The sequence below is a fragment of the Channa argus genome, chromosome 18 (genome assembly GCF_033026475.1).
Source record: "Channa argus isolate prfri chromosome 18, Channa argus male v1.0, whole genome shotgun sequence".
NCBI lineage: Eukaryota > Metazoa > Chordata > Actinopteri > Anabantiformes > Channidae > Channa > Channa argus.
This window is the reverse complement of record NC_090214.1, coordinates 18,338,335-18,359,084: the sequence shown is the minus strand read 5'-3', so window position 1 is coordinate 18,359,084 and position 20,750 is coordinate 18,338,335. Positions and strand designations below refer to the sequence as shown.

General features: G+C 38.6%; 1 protein-coding gene across 1 annotated transcript; it reads right to left on the bottom strand.

The window, feature by feature from the left end:
* Positions 1-12,587: 12,587 nt before the first annotated feature.
* On the bottom strand, positions 12,588-18,990 carry LOC137103934 (oocyte zinc finger protein XlCOF6-like). The gene is made up of 4 exons (XM_067484694.1): positions 17,850-18,990; positions 16,687-16,852; positions 16,499-16,594; positions 12,588-16,132 (listed from the first exon to the last, which is right to left on the bottom strand). The coding sequence occupies exons 1-4, from the start codon at positions 18,075-18,077 to the stop codon at positions 14,805-14,807; spliced, it is 1,818 nt and encodes a 605-aa protein (XP_067340795.1). The 5' UTR covers positions 18,078-18,990; the 3' UTR covers positions 12,588-14,804.
* Between the last annotated feature and the right edge of the window lie 1,760 nt (positions 18,991-20,750).

The following is a 20,750-nucleotide window of genomic DNA, read 5'->3' as shown; positions in this document are numbered from 1 at the left end:
AAATGTGAAAAGCTCTGGCCCAGTGCTTCATCTTGGCAAACGGTTTTCACTATGAATCAGCAGAGATGACATCAAATAAATCTATTTAGACAGCAATCTGTGTGGTGACCGCTGTGTCTGTGCTGCTGCAGTGATTCAGATGTTGGCAGATTTGTCTAGAAAAAAAGGTGAAACATTTATCACATTACTTAGAGCAAGGTTGACGGTAGGTACTAAGTAGAGCATCTGTTGTCTGGGTAATTAAAGGGTGTGCATGGAAACATGTGGGCACATAATAGCTAAGTGTGAAACTTTCCTTTTTGTGTCATTACTGAGTTTGTTAAATGAAGAAAGCAATTCTCTAAACTGCAGGTGTTTAAAGAAGAAGAATTGGTATTCGTGTCCCTTTTCACACAGTGTAAGATATTTACATAGAATTTCCCTATTCATGAGTCCCTACTCTGATTGGCTAGAGATGGTATCATTTGCCAGCCAATTGGAAAACTACCTAATGAATAATTAAGGTTTATTTACTGTGCTCTGGCTGCAGCTGGAGAGATACAGTACAACAATATGTATTGATCGATAAAGTGGAGTGTGCCAACTCCAACTATGCTCATGTATGAGATTTGATTTTTGAGTGTGACATCACAAAATACAGAGCGGAGAATTCCTATTTGTGCAGCAGAGAAGGTTTTCCACAACACCAGGGCTTTAATATTTGAACTATTCTAGTTTTGATGACTTCTACTGGTGGTATGTATTGAATATACATCTACACTCTGTCATAGTATTTTTTTTTTTTTTTTGCTGATTCTATAATACATGTTTGAGTATTGTAAAAGTTAGTGGAAGCACTTAAGGTCTGGATTCATGTGGTTAAAGACTGCAATTTGTGAGATGACACCTGGCAAAATACAGTGTAAACTCAGAAATCTGTCTACTTTTAGCTTTGTGTCCCTGTGCTCACCATGACTCAAGGCTGCTGACAGCTTCACCCCGCAGTTGAAATCAATACAACGGGTTCTCTGATTTTCACGCACACGCACACACACACACACACACACACACACCTGCAGTTAAGGGATAACCTTGAGATAGATCCCACAATACTTCAAGAATAAATGGAAAGTATGAGGAAAAGTGTGTGTGTGTGTGTGTGTGTGTGTGTGTGTGTGTGTTTGTGAGAGAGAGAGAGAAAGAGAGGGAGCGAGAGAGAGAGATTGGGAATGAAAGGATTTTCCCTCCTATCTGCCTGCAGGCTGCAGAGAGTTCTTTATAATAAAAAAAAAGCTGGTCGATTGTTACTATAGAGGATCCTGCAGATACTAACGAAGCAGAGGATCTGCCTCTACAGTGAAGTGCCCAAAAACAAAGCTAAGATTCGACTGCGCTAACAGGTCTGTAAGGCCGAATTTCCAGAAAGCAGTGCGTTGAGCTACATGATTACATTTCATGTTAAGCTTTTTCACCATTATGATTTAGGGGGCAACAAAAGTAACATTTGTTAAGTAACACTAAACACAAAGTACAGCTGAGGCTCATGGGTATAAAATTTATTCAATGTGATCATCTTCCAATTATATTCTTAGATCCTAAGACACATAGACCTACAGTGTCTATAGTATCTTTTCTATCTGACTATTTGCTTCTTTGTTCTAACTGGAATTTTAAAGTATTTCTCTTTGATTAGTACGTTGCACAGTATTTATTGTCATTTCACAAAGACTAGCTCGAGCACGGTGTAGCAGAGTGCAGCAGAGCAAGGAAAGGGAGGCTGAGCAGAGCAGGGTGAATTGATTTTGATTTTCATGCAAGGTTTAATTACATAGACTTGTATCTTTGACTTTTCATAATAGACTGCACTTTTAATTTTCCGTTCCTGGTTGTTCAGTAGAATTTGTCCATCCAAGCCTTGAAATGTTTGTCAGGCACTAAACACTATGTAGAAAATGAATTAGCCTTTTTGCTTATACAACACAGAAACAGATAAGGTGTATTTATTGCACACAGCTGGTACACAAGCTGAATTTCATGAGATACTGAATTTAACTGAAATGGAGGAAGGCCTTACTTTGCAGAGCTCAAATTGTCAGTAAAGCCAAATCCTTCTGCTGAAGTTATTAATTGTGCTTTGCCAATTATGGTCCTATATATTCTGACTCTCAGAAACATCCCTAATAGATGGATATATAGAGTGAGGAGAAATACAGTAGAGAGAGCAATTTCCTGTGTGCGAAAAGTAAGGGTTGTGGTTGTCCATGAAGATAGAGTCTTAATTGTTTCCTTGGAGACAGGCACAAACTCAGACTCTGACATCCACGCTTTTCTCATTAACTGAGTACCTGACATTCTGAGAAGCAAAAAAAGAAAAAAACATTCTCCAGTGACTCTCTTTCACCTCTAAAACTGGTCGACAGTCAGACTGACAAACACAAACAGCTTCTTCATTATCCTTTTGTAATTCTTTCTCAACTGAGTCAACAGGATTAATCTGTCCGTGAAACTGTGGGTCTTGTTTATAACTGAGAGCTGTGCGGATGCAGTCCCCTTCAGCCCACCCCCTGTGCATCTGGTGACGTTGTATGCAACCTTTTTGACAATAGGCCACAGACATAATTCTTAGCTGTAGCACCATGGCTTCACACTTTAGATAAGGCTACAGCAGGCCGGCTATCCATTTAGCTGCAGCTTGAAGAGAAGCAGCTATGGTTAAGTTAATGTTTCTACTGTAAACACATACAAAATCAATTTGCAACTGTAAAATGATAGTAATTGCTGTGTAAAAGCCTCAAAATCATTCAATTAACTACTTTTCAGATCATTTACAATGACCTGAAACTCCTTTTCCAAGGTCAGGGTCAGTTGGGATGCTTTTTTCTTTTTTTTTTTTTGTTCTGTACTTTCCCTTTTTTTTTCTTCGTCACTTACTTACATCCATTAGTTACCAGATGACAAAGCGCAACAGTCCAAATGTGTGTATTATTATAAACATTTGAATTAATGTGTTTAGACTGCAACATCAACTCAAAGAATTCTAGAGTTTAGGAAGCAGTGGGTTGCAGTCAAGAAAAGTTTACAACAACAGGTGACTTCTCACTGGAAACTGTCACAGGTTATAAGCAGATGGACGTCCTTTCTTCTATGTCTATGAAGAAAACCTCTAAAGTTCTGTTGGGCGACTGTTTCCAAGACCCATATATTGTCAAGAACCCAATGGGATGGTGGTTCATGGTTCTGCCTTACAATCCCACCAAGGCCCTTCTTGTCTGGTTGCTCAGTTAAGGTGTATGGATTACGTGGGGAAGTAATCAATGTGGAAACTTAATTTCAGATTGATTGAGGTCTGTGTGCTCCTGGGAACACTTCTAAAGGTTTTAAAATTAGGATTTGTTTTGTCCTGGCATGTGAATTGTGGGACCTTATATGAACAGTTGTGCCTTTCTCAACCAATCAATACAATTTGGCACCAAAACACAATTTGGAACAAGACAAAAAAAAAGGGTGTGAACACTTTTTAAATGAGAGATCTGCTAATAGATTTGCAACATTTTCTAAAAGTTTGTTTTCAGTTTGTCTTTATGGGTTACTGTGTGTGGAAAAGAAAAGAATGGGCATGGGAAAAATTGCAATTTTTTTCCACTTCAAAATATATTTACTTATGCAAAATATACAGTGTACTCAAGGTTTTGGAAGAAGAGAAAGGTATTTAACAATGTCACAAACATTCTGAAGAACGCAACTAGCCCCTTCAGACAAAACCCACATCTGAGGATCGATCCAATCCAAAATGTTTTAAGACTCATAGTCGTCCAGGTACAGTTATCTGGACGTTGAGTCATGTCAAAGGGACTTCATTGTTAGTTGGAAATGTTATCCAATTTATCCAATTAGCTTTTTGAGTCTGACCTGGTTAGATCCTCCAGGATGGTCCTTTGTTTGAAACCTGACCTGAACAGGCTTGTTTGGTGGATATTGGAGGTGAGGGTAGATTATATAGTCACTGGGAGTAATAATAATGACTCCAAACACTCATCAGCTGTATTTTTGACCCAACATCTGAAAAGCTTGCTGTAGCTCAGTTGGTAAAGGCAGTTGTCCATGTACCACAGGGACCACAGGGTCAGTGGTTTGAACCCCGGTCCCAGCTAAATGTCAAAAAGTCTCTGGGCAAGACACTGAGCCCCTAACAGCCCCTTCCCCTCCCCAGCTGTTCAGTGCCGGTCCAAGTGGTAGAAATTGGGGACGGTTGTCTCAGGAAGGGCATCCAGTGTAAAAACTGTACCAAATCAACATGTGGACAATAATCCGCTCAAAAAAATAAAAAATCTTGTTGAAAATCTTATTGTATCATGTTACTTACTTTGCTTTAAACTGCGTGTGTCCACTCAGAGCAGAACCTACCTGAATATGACCACACCCAAATCAATCATATTAGATCGTTTTTTGAAATAAGTGAGCATTTATTTATCTAAGTATTGTCACATATGGTAAAGACAGGATGAACTTCATGGAGTGCTAGAAAGTCCAAACAGTAGAAAATCTGTTTTGAATTTCATGCAATTGTTGTTTGGACTAGGACACGTGTTTATCCTAACATTGAGGAAAGAACCCATAGATAAAGAATATATGTTCAAAGGGAGAAATCCATGAGAATCAAAATTTCTGATATATTGTTAAAGAGCTTAAAAATGACCACATGGTGATTGAGTGTTTTCATAGAGGACATAGCAAAAAATGCAAATCAATCATTTAGTGGTCTTCACATGTTAAGTTCCTTGTTCTTCTTTCTGACAAGCCCAGATGTTTAGAAATTCTCTTTGCACTTTCAGGTCAGGCATCCCTCATCCTCAATCACTGATGATAAAACCATGCAATACTAAAGCTCACTAATCCACCTCAAGACCACATTCGCTTCTCCACTCAGCTTCGCCAGTTTCCACGTGTCCATGGCAACATTTCACTTTAGTATTGATTTTACCATTTGAACACTTTGCAGATCTTGTTATGCCTTATTATTGCTGGAGCGAAATGTCCTTCTTCACCCACCGGACTGTGCTTTTGGCTTAGAGCTGTGCAGGTTCCATTAAGGGCAGGCCTCAGCCTATTTTGGCCCCAATAAAACACCCTAATGGTGCCATTAGAGCAGGTAGATTAGTCACACATGCAGGCTTGCTCACATGTGCTCGCACTAAGTTGCACGTTTATGCTGCTAGTGCAATCAGAAAGAGAAAGAACGGCAAACTGCACGGAATTCCAGAGAAAAGTCCTGACTCTGAGGTTCAGAGAAAATCCTCTTCCTGCCATCATGCCTAAATATGGCTCGTGTACTGTGATATACATGTAACTGAACCTGACAAGATGGCATTATTAAGAAAAAGGTTTTTCTATTAACTGAGCCTGTGCTAATCGAATTGTAGTGGCAGAGGAAACAAATAACAACAAGGAGAATCAAGAGGAGTTTTATTTGATCAATGGAAAGAGAAGTATAATTAAATAATTGCAGACAGGATTTAGGAAGTGATGTAGAAGATAATCGTGATCGTGCAAGCCTCTTTTCCTCAGGGAGAGCACTGTGGGAGCAGACTGGCTTCACTTCCCTGCAAACGAAGGCTGGAAGGTGTTTAAGGTGCGCTTTATTTAATCTGTGTACTCAGTCTACTAATCATGTTCGCTTAACTTATATAATTCAAAGGTACAAGTCATTAGTTCGTTATCTTGAATTAATTATGGCCTTAAATTCCTAAATTAATGTCTCACATTACTGAATTTTTTTGTTCAGATAAGCTTTGAATAATAACCTTTAATTTATTACTTTTTCATTTAAAAGGCAACAATATCAATTTTCATCTTGCTTTCTATGGCTTCAGTTTAGGGTGTAAATGTACATTCATGCTTCCATCTGACTTTACTATATTAAAATATTTCTCTGCTTCTAAATGAAAAACTCTTCCAGATGACATCACCTGAAGGAGTTTTTCATCATTAGGAGTTCAGAGGATCAACAAGACGACATAATCTGAATTGAGGGTTCCTCCAAGTGATGTCATCTGGAGGCATTTTTCAGCTAGAGGTAGAGAGATATTTTAAAGTAGGGAAGTCAGATGGAAGTTGAATGGAGTTCACTCCCAGCTGATCCAAAACTACCTAATGAATGTAGTTTCTTCTAAGGTGCAGCTACCCCTTAGCAACAGTCGCCCCTGGAGCAGCTGCTTTAGCCTTGGCGCAGATAACAGAAATGTTCGTGGCTGTGCTTGTTTTAAAAGTTCATCAGGTACTTAGGGTTTAAAGCTCACTTCAAACTCACTGCCGTTCTTCTCACCCCCCAATGCATAGCAAACTCTTTCTACAGAAATGGGCTTATTCTCATGTATCCAATTTGAAATTTGAATGTGACTTAATCACAGGTGAAGTTTTAAATCAGCTTGCTCTCAAAACAGGCAACTATATTAAATTAACTTGAAAATACTGCGGATATAATCTTTAACAGAAATACAGGAACCCCGTCATCATATGAACGCAAATTATTACAAATTATTATTATTAATTATTATTATTATTATTATTATTATTATTATTATTATTATTATTATTATTATTATTATTATTATTATTATTATTATTATTATTATTATTATTATTATTATTATAGCCAGCTGGATTATTTAGATTCGGTGTGGTGGGGGGGACGGTCTGTCAGTATTTTGACTCTGGTTTACTGGTTTTACTTCAGATTCCGATTTCAGTGTCAGTATCTTAATTGTGAAGTCTTTCATATTTCTATATGTTTTTCAGTTCAATTTCCCTCATTTTTTGATTTACACTGATCTGCCACAACAATAATACCACCTGGTGGTTTTACTTTTGTGGTGGGCAGGGGTCAGCATAGGCACTCTGACCAACCTGCAGATACACATCCCCATAAACAGCAAGCTGAGATGCACTACCAGTGCTTTTCATTAAACAGAGAACCAGTCCTGTTCCCATTTGAAAAACCAGCCTTAGGCAAACCAGCGCAGCTGCTGGATGATGGCATTAAAACCGAAATAGCACCGTTAGGTTTCTGCTAAGCTTTACAAGCATGAACTGAACCGGTTCTGTTTCTTCTTCTTAGAAGTTAGAGAGACCTTACATTTTCTGGAAGGTCACAGAAGTCAGCCAATAAAATAAGACTTAAGAGAACTTAAATATACCTTTATAATAGGTTTAGAATGATGGTTTTGTACCTAAGTAATTTTTTTATCTCAGGATTTATTTTGTGCATGAACTGAAAACAATCCTTGTTTTCTTACTACGGACTGTAAGCCTTTATTGTGGCAGTCCCACATTTGATAGATTTTCTCACATCCTGCAGACTCAGCATTGATTTAATGTGTTAGAGCTGTGCGTCCACATTATCACTGACACCAGTTCAGCCCCAAACTCCTCCCACTGTTTACAATTCAACCCGCATATGTTTGATAATGTTTCATAATGCGGTGATGTTCACTCTCACAAGGCTGACATTATCCTGCTCACTGCTGATAGCTGCGCCAACTGAGTGATGGGCCATCCACATGAGGGGGAGCACTACGTGATAAAGAGCTCGACAGAGTTTTAATTAATGGTGTCGATTCAAGGTCAAAGTCATCATGTCAGTGAGTAGTGCCCCCACACTTGATTGATGACATTCTCCTCTCACACAGTCACGAGCAGTCAGCTGATGCACATTGATCTGACTATGTGCCCTGTGCAAACGCCACATCCATCCATCCATCCATTTTTTTCACCAATTTCATAATTTATCCATCTATGTTTCCATCAATTATTGTTTCCATTGCACCATCCATCAAGTTATTCATCCATATACATGCAGTAAGTAAATGCATTCTTTCACATTTTATCCATGCATTCTTCCAGTGTTTTACTAATCCCGTCATTTATCTAAACATTTTCTAATCATATTCTACAATTTATCTACTTATCGGTCTACACAATATTTTTTCTAATTATCTATCCACCTGTTTACCCAACCATTCCCTGATCAAGCGATTCCACTATTCATCTTCATGTTCAAATAAACATTCTTTTACTACAGTATGCATAAAAGCAGTCAGCCATCCATCTATTTATTCATTCATTATCCATTCATCCTTTCTTTCACTTATTTACGATTCATCCATCTATAAACACCTACATTCTACACTTTATCCATCCTTATATTCATTCTCTTTTCCACCAATCTGTTATTTTGTCCATTGTATCAATTATTCATCTATCCATTTTTCCCATGCCCATCCATAAATCCATTTTCACCGTATTGAATCATCCATCTGTCCAGTATTTTATCCATAGCAATATTCATCCATTCATACATCCATGTACCCACACACTGTTTTACCGATACTACAATTTTTAATTTATACTATAAATGTGAATGTGTGGATGGATAAATGAATGAATAGATGAATGGATGGATAACGAATAAATGAAAGGATAATCCATTTATTCATTATCCATCCACTAGTCAACACATTCACATTCATTTGGGTGTCCATTCGTCGATCCTCCCTCCATTATCTGTAATCGCTTATCATGTTTATGGTTACCTTAGGGTTATCCTGTTTAGAGAGGTGGGGTCCACCCTGAATAGGTCGCCAGTCTATCTCAGGGCCAACACAGAGAGACATTCACCGACAGACAGCCATTCGCACTCACATTCACACCTACAGGCAATTTTAGATTTACCAATTAATTTAACAAGCATGTTTTTGGACCTGAAGGAAACCCACACATGGGGTGAACATGCAAACTCCACACAGCATAAGTCCTCCAAAAGTTTTGGAGGACTTGCTTAAATTTGTTCTTAAATTTGTTCTTGTTGTACACTTTTTCACTACAAAAGACAGATATCAGATGAAAGTCAAGAATTTCAGTTTTTTGTGATGGTATTTTCTAATACGTTTATTAAAAGATAGAATAGATAATTAAAACAGGGTCAACCAACATGAAAACTAGAGAGCTGGGTATAGGATTTTCTCCAAGCCATTTTGAATCTGAGGGGAGAGGGGCCTCTGAGGGGAAACCCATCAGAGGCAATGCTAGTTAATAAATAAACAGGTTGGAATTTACAAAAAAAAAAAAAATCTACAGAAATGAGCCACAAAGGTTCAGGACAGGGAAGTTTTGTGATGATGAGAAAAAGAGGAACCTCTCTCAAAGTGATGTTAAGGCCAAAGTGTAGAGGAAGAAAGAATCTGCCCATTTTCCAAACCAGACAATGTCATCTATGAAGCACAGTGGAGGTAGAGCATTAGCTTGGGTTTGCATTGCTGCTTCTGGATCAGGCTCACTGACATTTATGATGATGTCACTTATGATGGGAGCAGGTGAATAAATTCAGGTCTGTACAGGTATGTTTTGTCTGCAAATTTACAGAGAACTGCTTGAAAACTAATTGGGAGGAGCTTCAGCATGCTGCAAATGCACCAAAACATGAAGCCAACTCTTAAAAAAGGTTTCAGACTGGCCACATGCATTTCTACTAATTCACTCAACCCTTTACCCATTCACCCATCCACCAAACATATGAAAACAAAGTATTAAATCAATTAAACATCTGTTACTGCATTGGCACAGTGGTTACAGCCAGTATGGTGTGAGGTAAACACACTTTCTTCTATAAAGTCAAAGTACAGATACTTAATATCTTGTATAAAGAGACTGGAAAAAGGAGGAGTACTGATTCAACTTCTTTACTTACATAGAAGTGAAAAAGTACAGGCTCTGAAACGTACTCGCAGTATAAAAGTAAAAAGTTTGTTTCAACTAGCTGTTTCTGTGCACAGCTACCTGGACCTGGACATGCATGCTCTTTGGGCCTATGGATGTGGCACCATCATGGTGCATCCAGTTATTTTGATACAGCTGCATGACGAGTGTGGTTAGAAGTTTTCCAGTACTAGTATCAACCTTAGGTTTAGTGCACATCATTTTTTGCAATGTTTCCCTTTGAAAGATTAAAACTTTCGTATTATCAATAAAATTCTGGGCTATTCAGGGGTAGACATGGTGACATACTGTTGTCACCAAGTTACTGTAATATGATACAATTGTTAATTTAACTAACATAAGTATTAACTTGATGTCACGTTGTTGGCCACTTGGTGAATATATTTAAGTCAATTTCCTCTCTTTTAGCTTTGTTTTCAGTTTCTACAGACTCCTAAAGCAAATATCAGGCTTTTTAGCTGTTTTTTTTTTTTTTTTAAGATAATATGAATCTCTGTAGGTGGAGGAGAATGTCAGAGTTGGATGATACATACAGAGGAAATGGTCATATAAACCATTGTTACTATATAATAAAACAAATAATTATTGCAGCTTTAACAATTTTAAGAAGTCACACGTTAAATGTTCAAACACAAGCATTCACACATGAATCAGTAAATAATGTACAGAACCAACAAGCCCACAAATATGACCACATTTGATGCCACCTGTCACCAAATAAAAACAAAAACAACAGCATTTTTATTTTTTTTAGTTCTATGTTCATTAGTCAACAAATGAAACATTTATTTCAGCAAAGTTGAGCAACATTTTGGCATCAAAAGATGAATTCTAGCTATTTAAATCTGGTGAGGACTTGTTTCATCATGCTTCTAATGCAAAATTCATCACGTTTTGATGTGCTTCACACAGCAACTGTTGCTGGTATGACTGTTCGGCTAAATGTGACATAATAATATAAAACTATTATAACTCAGAGGTATTTCAACGCATTTACTTTGAACAGAGCTTCACCTTGATGTCAGCTGGACCTCAATCTCCATAAAAACACTGAATTCCTAAAAGCATTAAGCACAGCTGGATTAAACGGTGGGCTTAAGGCAATAACCTGGCATTAGGTTTTCTGTGACCTGCTTAGTGCAGCTTGAGTCGCACAGAGAAAACAGCATTTCATGTAAGTTTCATGTGAGGACGAAGGTTTCGTTTCAGTGTTCAATCACTGGATTTCTTCATGCACTTAGAGGAAACTGAACCACGCTGAATCCAGTATCAAAGGTTGTTGCAAAATATTAGTTATTCATATATTAGTTATTAATCTTCAGTCTTGATGTCAACGGTTGCTTTAATTGCTGTCATCTTTCTTAGTCTTGTTTTGCTTTTTATCTAACTTTGCTGCTTGGTAGATCTTTCTAAGTGGCAAGTAGATGAATTAATAAATAAGACAAACATAAAATATCTTCATATACTGGTAAATGTAATCCTCTTCCAAAAATCTCTGTCTGCTGATCCGGGAATCATATCTGTCAGAATCATGTTTTAAAAAATGAATTTTATAGTAGTAATAATTTTTTAGATTTCTTTAAAACACAGGTGAGTTGCTGTTTCGTATATGTTGGTCCACTACCACCATCTAGTGGATGGATCATATTGACAAAAGTGAATTATAGAGACAGTATATCAATCAAAACAAAGGTTCTTTACGATCATAAATAAAGGTAAGATGCATCAGATGTTTGAGAAATGAGAGACAATCCATATCCGTTCTTTCCCTTTAAATACATTTGAGAATTTTAAGGGATTAATAAGATGATTTGTTTTCTTGCTGAGAGTTCACTGCTGAGTCTGGAGCCAAAAGGCCTTAACTTGACCTCGGCCTTCAAACTAGTCTTAAGCTTAACAATTAAGGCCCCCTAGATCTTTTCCAATTTAATTTCCTCAAAACTCACAGTTCAACGGTTAGTGGTTTTATAGAGGGTTTAGATAGAAAACCACAAAATGAGCAGGAGGTTATGAATGGGTCAGGGTTACTTTTTTGACTTCCAGAGTGAGCTTAAGAGGGGCTGGTAGGGTTCATTTCAGTTGACTAACCAACTGTGGCTGTTGCTTTACTGACAGATAAGAGTCACGTAAAAAAAAAAAAAAAAAAAGCATAAAGTTTTAATTTGGGCTTAAATAAATTATTTGTTATAGGCCATCTAAACAGATCAGGAGATTTGGGCCCTGTAACAAAACCGGGGTTGTGTTTTATGTATTCACTTGAGCTTTAGTACTTTACATTTCCTGCATACATTGGCCCTTTGGGTGCAACACCGAACCTTTTTTCACAGTGGGATCACAATGACACAATAAATAAAAAAAACGGAACATTCATATTGTTCCAATACATGCGTTTCAAAAGGTCTTTAAACAACAAAATTGTAACTGTGGATAACATACAAAAGAACTTAACTGATTGTATTTACTTTTTGAAAATGCACTGTGCTGCTTCCATCTTCATTTTTTCTGACCTTAAACTATATCAATCCAATATACATTTAGCTAGTTCATTATTAAAATTCAAAAATATAGCTGCTACTGTAGCACCTGCCATATTCACATAAAATACAATATGATCATGTCTCTCGCAAGTGGTTTTTTAGAAGATGTGTCACAATGCAGATTTAATTAGCTTATCTGCCTTCTCTTCTGACCTCATTTACTCCATCCTCTCCTTCCTTTATTAACCGACAAAGGAAATGATCCACATGTAATTTCTATGATTCCAGTAAAACCAAACAAGTGGAAAAAAAAAGAGGTTAACAGCTACTAATCAGGACAACAGAGTACATACTTTAAAGTCATGCTTTACTTTTTAATATTTTGTCGGCAGTCACATTACGTTGATTAATTATACAAAACCCTGAAACATAATCATATAGGTGGTACCAATTTAACTAATTTACATGTGGGTAATTAAAGTCTTCTGCAATGGTAAACACTATAGTGCCAAAGGTATATGGACATTCTTTACCACAGATTAGTGTACAGTTGGGTGCAAAAGTTTGCATCCCCTTAATGCGTATTTGGCTAACACAAATGTTCCTCCATCAGAAAAAGGGGATGAACTTTTGCACCAGTGTCATTTTTATTATACACTCCATGACCATTTTTGTTACTACTGATACTTGTATGTGCGCTGTTACTACTGTATGTTAGGTTTCGGGGTACGAATGCATCCCTTTACTGTACATGCCATTTCAGTGTGTAAAATTATTATTATTTTGCACCCCCGTTGATAAATTATTTAAAATTAGCCTTAATTAATTTCTTATGAAATAACAATTGTACAAGTTAATTGTGCATTAAATATTATGTTGATTAGTAAAACTGTGCCAATGGCGCTTTTTGCCATTTAAAAATAAGGAGATGCAAACTTTTGCACCCAAACGTAATTTTATTCTGGGGCTGTTTTTCACTCTTTCGGATTTATTTATTCCAAATTTGTGCTAACAGTTGGAGGAAGGCTCCAACATGAGAATCCCCTGAGCCAGGCCTCTAATTAGTTTGCATTCTCAAATTGGTGTGGAAGAAGATGAAGTGATACGCCGACTGTAAGTCAGACCTAATCACCCAACAGAAGTTTTGGACCTCGCTAATATTCTGTCTCTGTCTCTAAATTCAGTGCCCCTGAATAAATTGCAGCAAATCCTTGTAGCCAGCCTCAGACATCCATTGGAAAGCCTATTACATCAGGAGATAAGAAACCAGTTATTAAGTGGCATATTAAGCAGTGACAATATCAGAATTTTGGCCATGTAGTGTATGTAATTATACCAGTGATTTACCAATAATGAAATTGTGGGCCAATACAACGTTTAAAATAATAATTTGGCTCATAGCTAATTCTGATTGTTTTTGTTTATTTTGTTATTTGTTCACTTTTATGCAACAGAGACACAAAGAAATCCTTATCAAACACAAATTTATGAAACAACCTTTAATTGACCAACGTTTGATTGTATCTGTGGTAGTGGGCTACCTGACACCAGAGTGGGGAGGAGCAGCTTTCTAAATTAATTAGTAAATACAAAATTAACAATAAGAAAAAAAAAAAAATCCACATCTGACTGTGTTTGCTGTCCACCTCAACTGCTTCTGCTCTAGTCGGCTGCTATCTTCATCTCACTTCATAAGCTGCGGTTCTCTCTTCCTGACCCTCGCTGCCACAGCTGCACTCAACCGGTGCTGCTGGAAATCTTCAAATCACATTAAGTGGATACCTCAGAGTGTTCGGACTGTGCATCTTTCTCATGTGCGGTGTCTCAAGTGTCTAACTCCTTCATAATGTCTTTCACCCTCCTCAGGACAAGCCCTTTTTTCACAATACCCCTTTGTGCATTAGGATACATTATCCACATGTATGTACGTTGACTAGCACCTGTGTACTGTGCATTGTAACATTACTTTAAGGCTCCTTAAATGCCTCCAAACAACTTACTTGAATGCTTGGTCTCCAGGACTGATGCATTCACAGACAGATTCGCAAACAGTTTGCTGTTAGTAAGAAAAGCAGTAAATGGATTAACACTGTACCCATTTTAAATAGGTACCTGCCACAGGTAAAGCACACGGTCCAGCACAATCTAGGTAGAGGAAGCTCAGGAGAGTTTTCTTGTGAATGTCTGAAAAGAAATTGCCATCAGTGTTTGTCATCTTGTTTGCAGGTAAGCCGTTGCAAGTTAACACTGGGAATATCAGCCTGTTATCGACGTGTTGGTGCGGCCTTAAATTAAAGCTATAGAAAAATTATGTTGGACTCTAACTACTATCAATCGCATTTGACGTCCTCCAAATATATATAGCCACAGAAAAGTGCTGCTGAATTAGTGGCAACTAAAGATGTGAAAGATATAAACAGACTGTATAATCAAAACAAATTTTAGTTTTCTCACAGTATTCATTTTCACTCAACCCAGCTCTAATGCCATTGTGTGCAAACAAAAACATCTACATCAATGCAAGTAAATGTCTCACGTACAGGAAATGAGCCGATAACAGAAATACATTTCAGATTTTCACTGCAGTTTTTTGGACTGTACATCTCCTGCCTCCTCTGGCAGGTGACCCTTCTGATGTTTCTTCAAGTCGTTACTGTGTAGGAATCCTTTGTCGCAGACCAAACAGCGATAAGGTCTTTCTCCTGTATGGATCAGTCTGTGCATTCTCAGGCTGCTGGACTGAGTGAACCTCCTGCCGCAGACATTGCAGCCATACATTTTCTCCCCTGAGTGAACTGTCATGTGTAACTTAAGATTGCTGGGGTTGCTGAACTTTTTACCACACTGATCACAGGTGTACGGTTTCTCCCCCGTGTGTATGCTCATGTGATATTTAAGATTGACCATGCAGCGGAATTTTTTGCCGCACACGTTGCAGACAGGCTGTTGCCCGGGTTTCTTCCCGGTGTGGATTCTCATGTGGTTCTGGAGTGCGCTGGCGTGGCCACAGCGCTTGCCGCACGTTTCGCACACATAAGGCCTCTCTCCTGTGTGGGTGAGCATGTGGTGCTTCAGGGCACTCTGGTGACTGCAACCTTTGCCGCAAACCTCGCAGGTGAAAAGTTTTTCTCCGGTGTGTTTGCTCATGTGATTTTTGAGGACACTGACATCACTGCATCCAAAGCCGAGAACATCGCAGCAGGTTTCCTTTTGTATGTGAGTTACCCGGTGAGTGGCCAAGGAAGACGATGAGAAGAAACTCTCACCACAAATTTCACAGACAAAATCTCTGTTGCCTGAATGTTGGTTCTCATGATCTGCCAAACTCTGTCTGCTCTCAAAAGTCTCTGGACAAAGAGAGCAGACAAATGTCTTTTTTAAGGCACAGCACTTGTGCCGCTGAAGCGCCAACACTCCTGCAAACTGATTCTCACACAGTGTGCACGTGTGGGTGCTCAGTTTCTTCAGGCTGTGCTGACGCATGTGTCTCTCGTACGTGTACTTGTAAGCAAACTCTGTCCCACAGTCTAAGCATCTGTAAAGCTTCTCTCCGGTGTGACGTCTTGAGTGTGCGACAAGCCCCCGTAATCCGGAAAAACGTTTGCCACACTCAGAGCACAGGTGAGGTTTGGAGTGAGTCAGGTAGTGCCTGTCCATCAAACACTTGAGAGCGAATCTTTTGTCACAAGAAGGACATTTAAATGACCCTTTGGTTTTCTTCTTTATTATCTGGGACGTGGTGGTTGAGGTGTGTTCGACATCCTCCTCATTCGCATCAGATGCTGACTCAGCAGCTGGCTCTGAGGTGAGCTCTGTTGACAAGCCTTCATGTACAGATCGGGATCCAGAGTTACTCTCTTGATGTCTGTTCACATGAGGTGTGTGTGCAGGGACTGCTCCACCCTCTGTTCGACAGAATGACAGACAGTGGAGGAAGAGCATCAGACGTGCCACAACTCTAACTTTACATCTGTTAATGAAAGTCACTCAGTGAGGGCAGAACCTGCATTAACTGCAATTTTAAAAAGTTTGTGGTGTTGAAGGAAATTTGCCTTAACACACTATTATTGATTTTACATCCCTATTAATTATACAGCAACATCAGCCCAGTACCCTCACACACCACTGCAAACACAACCCAAACCGATCAGACATAAATAACGGAGATCATATCACTAGTGACGCATCCTTGTTTTAAAAACTGAAACTGAGTGAAATAACTGAATGTTTTGGTTTAGGTTGGTTTTCAGTTCAGAAATTTTACCACATACCTCTGTGATATATATGGTCATTCTCGTTTCTTATTGCTGTTTTGGGCCCACTCTCAATTTTCTTACTCTTCTCTTGAGACCTCCTTGCTACTGGGTCTGTAATTTAACAACATAAACCTTGTTTAACATGCCTACAATGTGGTCATAACAAACTTCTCTGCAGCCACACAAGCCATTTAACAACTTACGCCTTGCTTTCAGCTTCGGGCATGTCTGCGTAGTCTCATCATTCAGCCTGGGCCTCCTATCTACAGAAGGACCATCTTCAGCTTCACACATAGAAACTTTCAACATCACTGATATTTTCTCCAATGCACCTTTGGTCCACGACTCCATAAGAGACGCAAAATGGTTCTATGAAGTAAGTGGTAATAAAATCAATACATACAATTATAATAAATAAACGCTTGTTTAAAGAATTTATCAAGGACAGATTTGCATGTTGGAAGGTTAGAGAGAGACCTTCACAGGTGTACCACACATAAACAGACAGAAAAGGTGAGACATTTTGCTCTAGCCAGAGTAAATTTAAGTTCAGTTATAATGAAGACCTCTTAGACCCCTTAGGGCTGGCACACACCAAGCCGACCGTCGTGGAGCATCCGTTCATGGTGTGTCCTGCATCGTTGGCACAAGTCAAACCATCATCCGTTCCTTTTCGGCCCATCATTAAAAAAAGGCCCTATCTGAATGGCTGTTCCGCTTAGCGATTTAAGACACCAGAAGACACATCTGCTTTAATTTTGGCTTAGCAACAACTATTACAGGATATTGTAGAACATCTGAACTCGTTATGCTACGGTGAATTAGCATCAAAAGATTAACAGATGTGACATTCCTTCCTAACTAGCCATCATTTGTGAAAAAAATGGAACTGAATGTTTTTTTCACCAGTAGGAATAATGTTTTTGCCGCAATATCTTTAATGATTTCATAAAAGTTTTAGCAATAATTATGATGATTTTATATAGAGCTTAACTAAAAGTGTATATATTTTATTAATAATTTAATACTACAAATGTTTGTAATCGATATAAAAAATATTAAGAATTTATTGGACACGTCACGTCATAGTCGCAACTCTTCCATCTCCTGCTCCGGTGCTGTCACTATGACGACAAACGATATGAATCATGGGTAATGTCGTTTCTAGAAAAGTTACAGCTCACAAGTGATGGGAATAAAAAAGCGACCCGTCAGAGCGATGAAACATTCATAACCAAAGTCATAAACAGTAGATGTAACGCTGCCGTTTTAGCAGCTGCTTAATCGCTTTACTAGCTACCTGAACATGTACGGACCCAACCTGAGTTCGCGATCACTGCATGAGGTGTGTGTTCGTGTGTGTTACCGTTATATGTTTGTTATACTGCCGTCTCTCCTCCGGCGCAGTCACTTCTCTCTGCATCCCTTCGTTCCTCTCAGAAGTTTCTCGACCAGGCGGAGCAGAGCGGTGCTGAGCAGCCATAACATTAGCGGAGCACTCGTCCAGAAGTCTGCTAAGCTCCGTCACCGCCGCTTCCACCAGAGTCTCGATCACAGCCGAGATCTGAGTCTGAACAGTCTCCAGACTGAACATGTTGCCGAGTCCTTCGACGGTCTAATCTAGCGCAGCTTGGTACAACAAAACCGTCCTCTGTAGCAGATGTGTCTGGTTCTACACTCAGCAAGTTGTGAAACTGTCATTTTGATTGTTTGTTTGTTCTTCTTCTTTTTCGTGGGATTTTCAATTACCTGGTCGTGTTGAGGGAGACTGCTGCCCTCTAGAGCGCGTGAAGGAGCAGGTTATTTCCTGGAACTGTGACCTACTGTGTTTGGATTGACCAAGCTTTTCTGATTCTTTTAAAAAACACTTTTAAATACAAATCCTACTTTGTACTACTAAATACAAATCCTAATACAACATTTTCTTCTCCCATGTTCTTGCGCAACCTCGGTATTTTAATAGGCATTTTAACCAAATTATGGCAAAGAAACCGTGTGCATTATACATTTACATAAAGACTAAATTAAAACGTTAGGTTATTGACGTAGACAAACCAAATATATGCATTTTGTTTGTAAATGTCAAGTGTTTCTGGTCTGCTTGCAGAATAACGTGACAGTTGTAGTTCCTCGCAATAACCACTGGAGGGGACCAAAGCACAACATTCTGACTCCACTGACAACAAACATCAGCAGTGTTTTGTAAAACTTTTTATTTAAGAAATTATTTTCATTCTTCTGCCTCAATTATATTAGATAAGTAAAGCAGGTACTCAATTGTGAGAGTTCTAGAGATCAACATTTTCATGTATCTTCCATAATAGTACTTGTACAGAAAACTGCCTAAAACCTTATTACAGCAGCAGCATTTCTCACAATCTAGATCCCCACCTATGCCATTAATCACAACTAGGTTCAGCTGTCTTGCATTCCACATGTTGACTGTTTTTCTCCTCATCAAGACTTCTCCAAAAATCATTGGCCGAGTATTTGTGTGAAAATGTTGTATGTTGACTAGACTCTTGTTCCTGCTGAACTGAGCCAGTGCGTTAAGTCAAACTGCTGTCAGCTCAGAAGGCACAAGAGAGAAGACAGATGTTTCCTCGTGGTCTAGATACTGCGCGGGCCCTTCTTTTATTTCCATTCAAAGCAGATGAGAGAAGTGTGGAACTCACACACTCGCACACTAAGTGAAACATGAGACGAATTTAATTTCGATGCAAGACACATTTTCAGTATTGCAATTACTTGAAAAATGAACTTTTAACAGCTTCTGTATTCCCACTAAGCATTTTACATTATCATACCATCTTATGTGATAACATCAGTCCTGAGGAAAAGAAAACACAGCTTCGCCATTGAAGACAATTGTCCTATTGTTGTAGTAAAAATGTGTTGAAATTCAGCTGGCATTGTTGCAAATAATAAATCCTGCCACACAACAAAGGAGTGAAGTCACAAAACCTCAGATAAGCATTAAGTGATCATGAAGTTGTCATTTCTCTTCTCGTCCGTCAGGACACGAGCCAATACAGAAACAAAAAGACTGAAACTGTGCTTCTTTAAGTCTAATTGATGGTAATTACAATCCCTGGGACTCTTGTCTACATGGACTGTCGTGGTGCTGTTGTCAGCAGCGATTCTCAACCATGTTTGTCCAGCTTTGTTAAAGCTCAAGGCTGGTGTTTATCCTACATCATTCTTATTGTCAATAAGTCCTATAAATAGACAAAAAACGACAATGTGGTATATTTTGGATCTTTCTGTTTCCTGCCTTTCGCTCTTGACTCCAAGATCACTGCATCCTAGAAAAGACGTGGAGCTTTTAAAAAATGGCTTCCAAATATACCATCAGTTTTTTTTAAAGTTCTGTAATTTCCTAAATAAGTCTGACACTGTAGTTCTAGCAAACATCTCAGTAAATAATCCATTTGTTGGGAAATATTTTTTGCTGCAGATTAATATCCATTTACTGCTCTATAGAGGGTTACAACGGCAGGATTGTGTATGTGAGATTAGATGTGAAGCAACATGTTACGTATTGTAACAGTCTGTATGGTTTTGTACAGTGGAGCTCTGTGGCAAAGAGGAAAAAGAAATAATGGGTTTTGGATACAAGGCAGAGTCATTGTAGCTCATTGTAACAAACCTTCATTTGTTAACAAAAAAGTAACTATCCTTAAATAAAAAGTTTAAATACAGATTGGTTTCACATTTGAATATCATGATAAAGGTCATGATGAATAATCCCCAGATTCTCACTTTTGTGCGCGTGTTTAAAATTATTTGAATGTACATCCTCATCATCTCTGTACAAGTGAAGAACTTAGCCACTGTGAACAAACTGCTAAGACTCCCTGTTCAGCAGTCGACTAAGCTCTACACCTGATCAGAAACAGAAACATACATAACGCAACACTGATCCACTCTTCTGGCCTCAAAAAAAAAAAACTTCTTACCTTTGGTTCACAGATCAACGGCTCAAAGAACACCCATACTAGAATTGTTTCAAAAGGCCAGGCAGGAAAAGAGTGACACTTTCCCAGTATAAAGAAAAGAAATATCCATCTACCTTCCAGGTCCAGAAGCAGCAACAGTAGACACAGTAGCAGTGTAGTAATCCCTGGCAATGTGATTCTTTAGTTTCTACCCGAAATCATAATGCCTGAGACCCACACTGCCACTGCAAAGATATGACTTTGTCCTCTAGGAGAATCCACAGCTCTGCCTCCTCTTGTCATTTCTCTCCTTTTCCTGCTACTTTTTC

Excerpts from the sequence above, each read along its gene's own strand:
- LOC137103934 (XM_067484694.1), bottom strand. The coding sequence starts at position 18,077 with ATGTTCAGTCTGGAGACTGTTCAGACTCAGATCTCGGCTGTGATCGAG. Across the intron at positions 16,853-17,849 it reads AGTATAACAAACATATAACG|AACCATTTTGCGTCTCTTAT; the intron begins GTAACACACACG and ends CTTACTTCATAG. Across the intron at positions 16,595-16,686 it reads CCCGAAGCTGAAAGCAAGGC|ACCCAGTAGCAAGGAGGTCT; the intron begins GTAAGTTGTTAA and ends GTTAAATTACAG.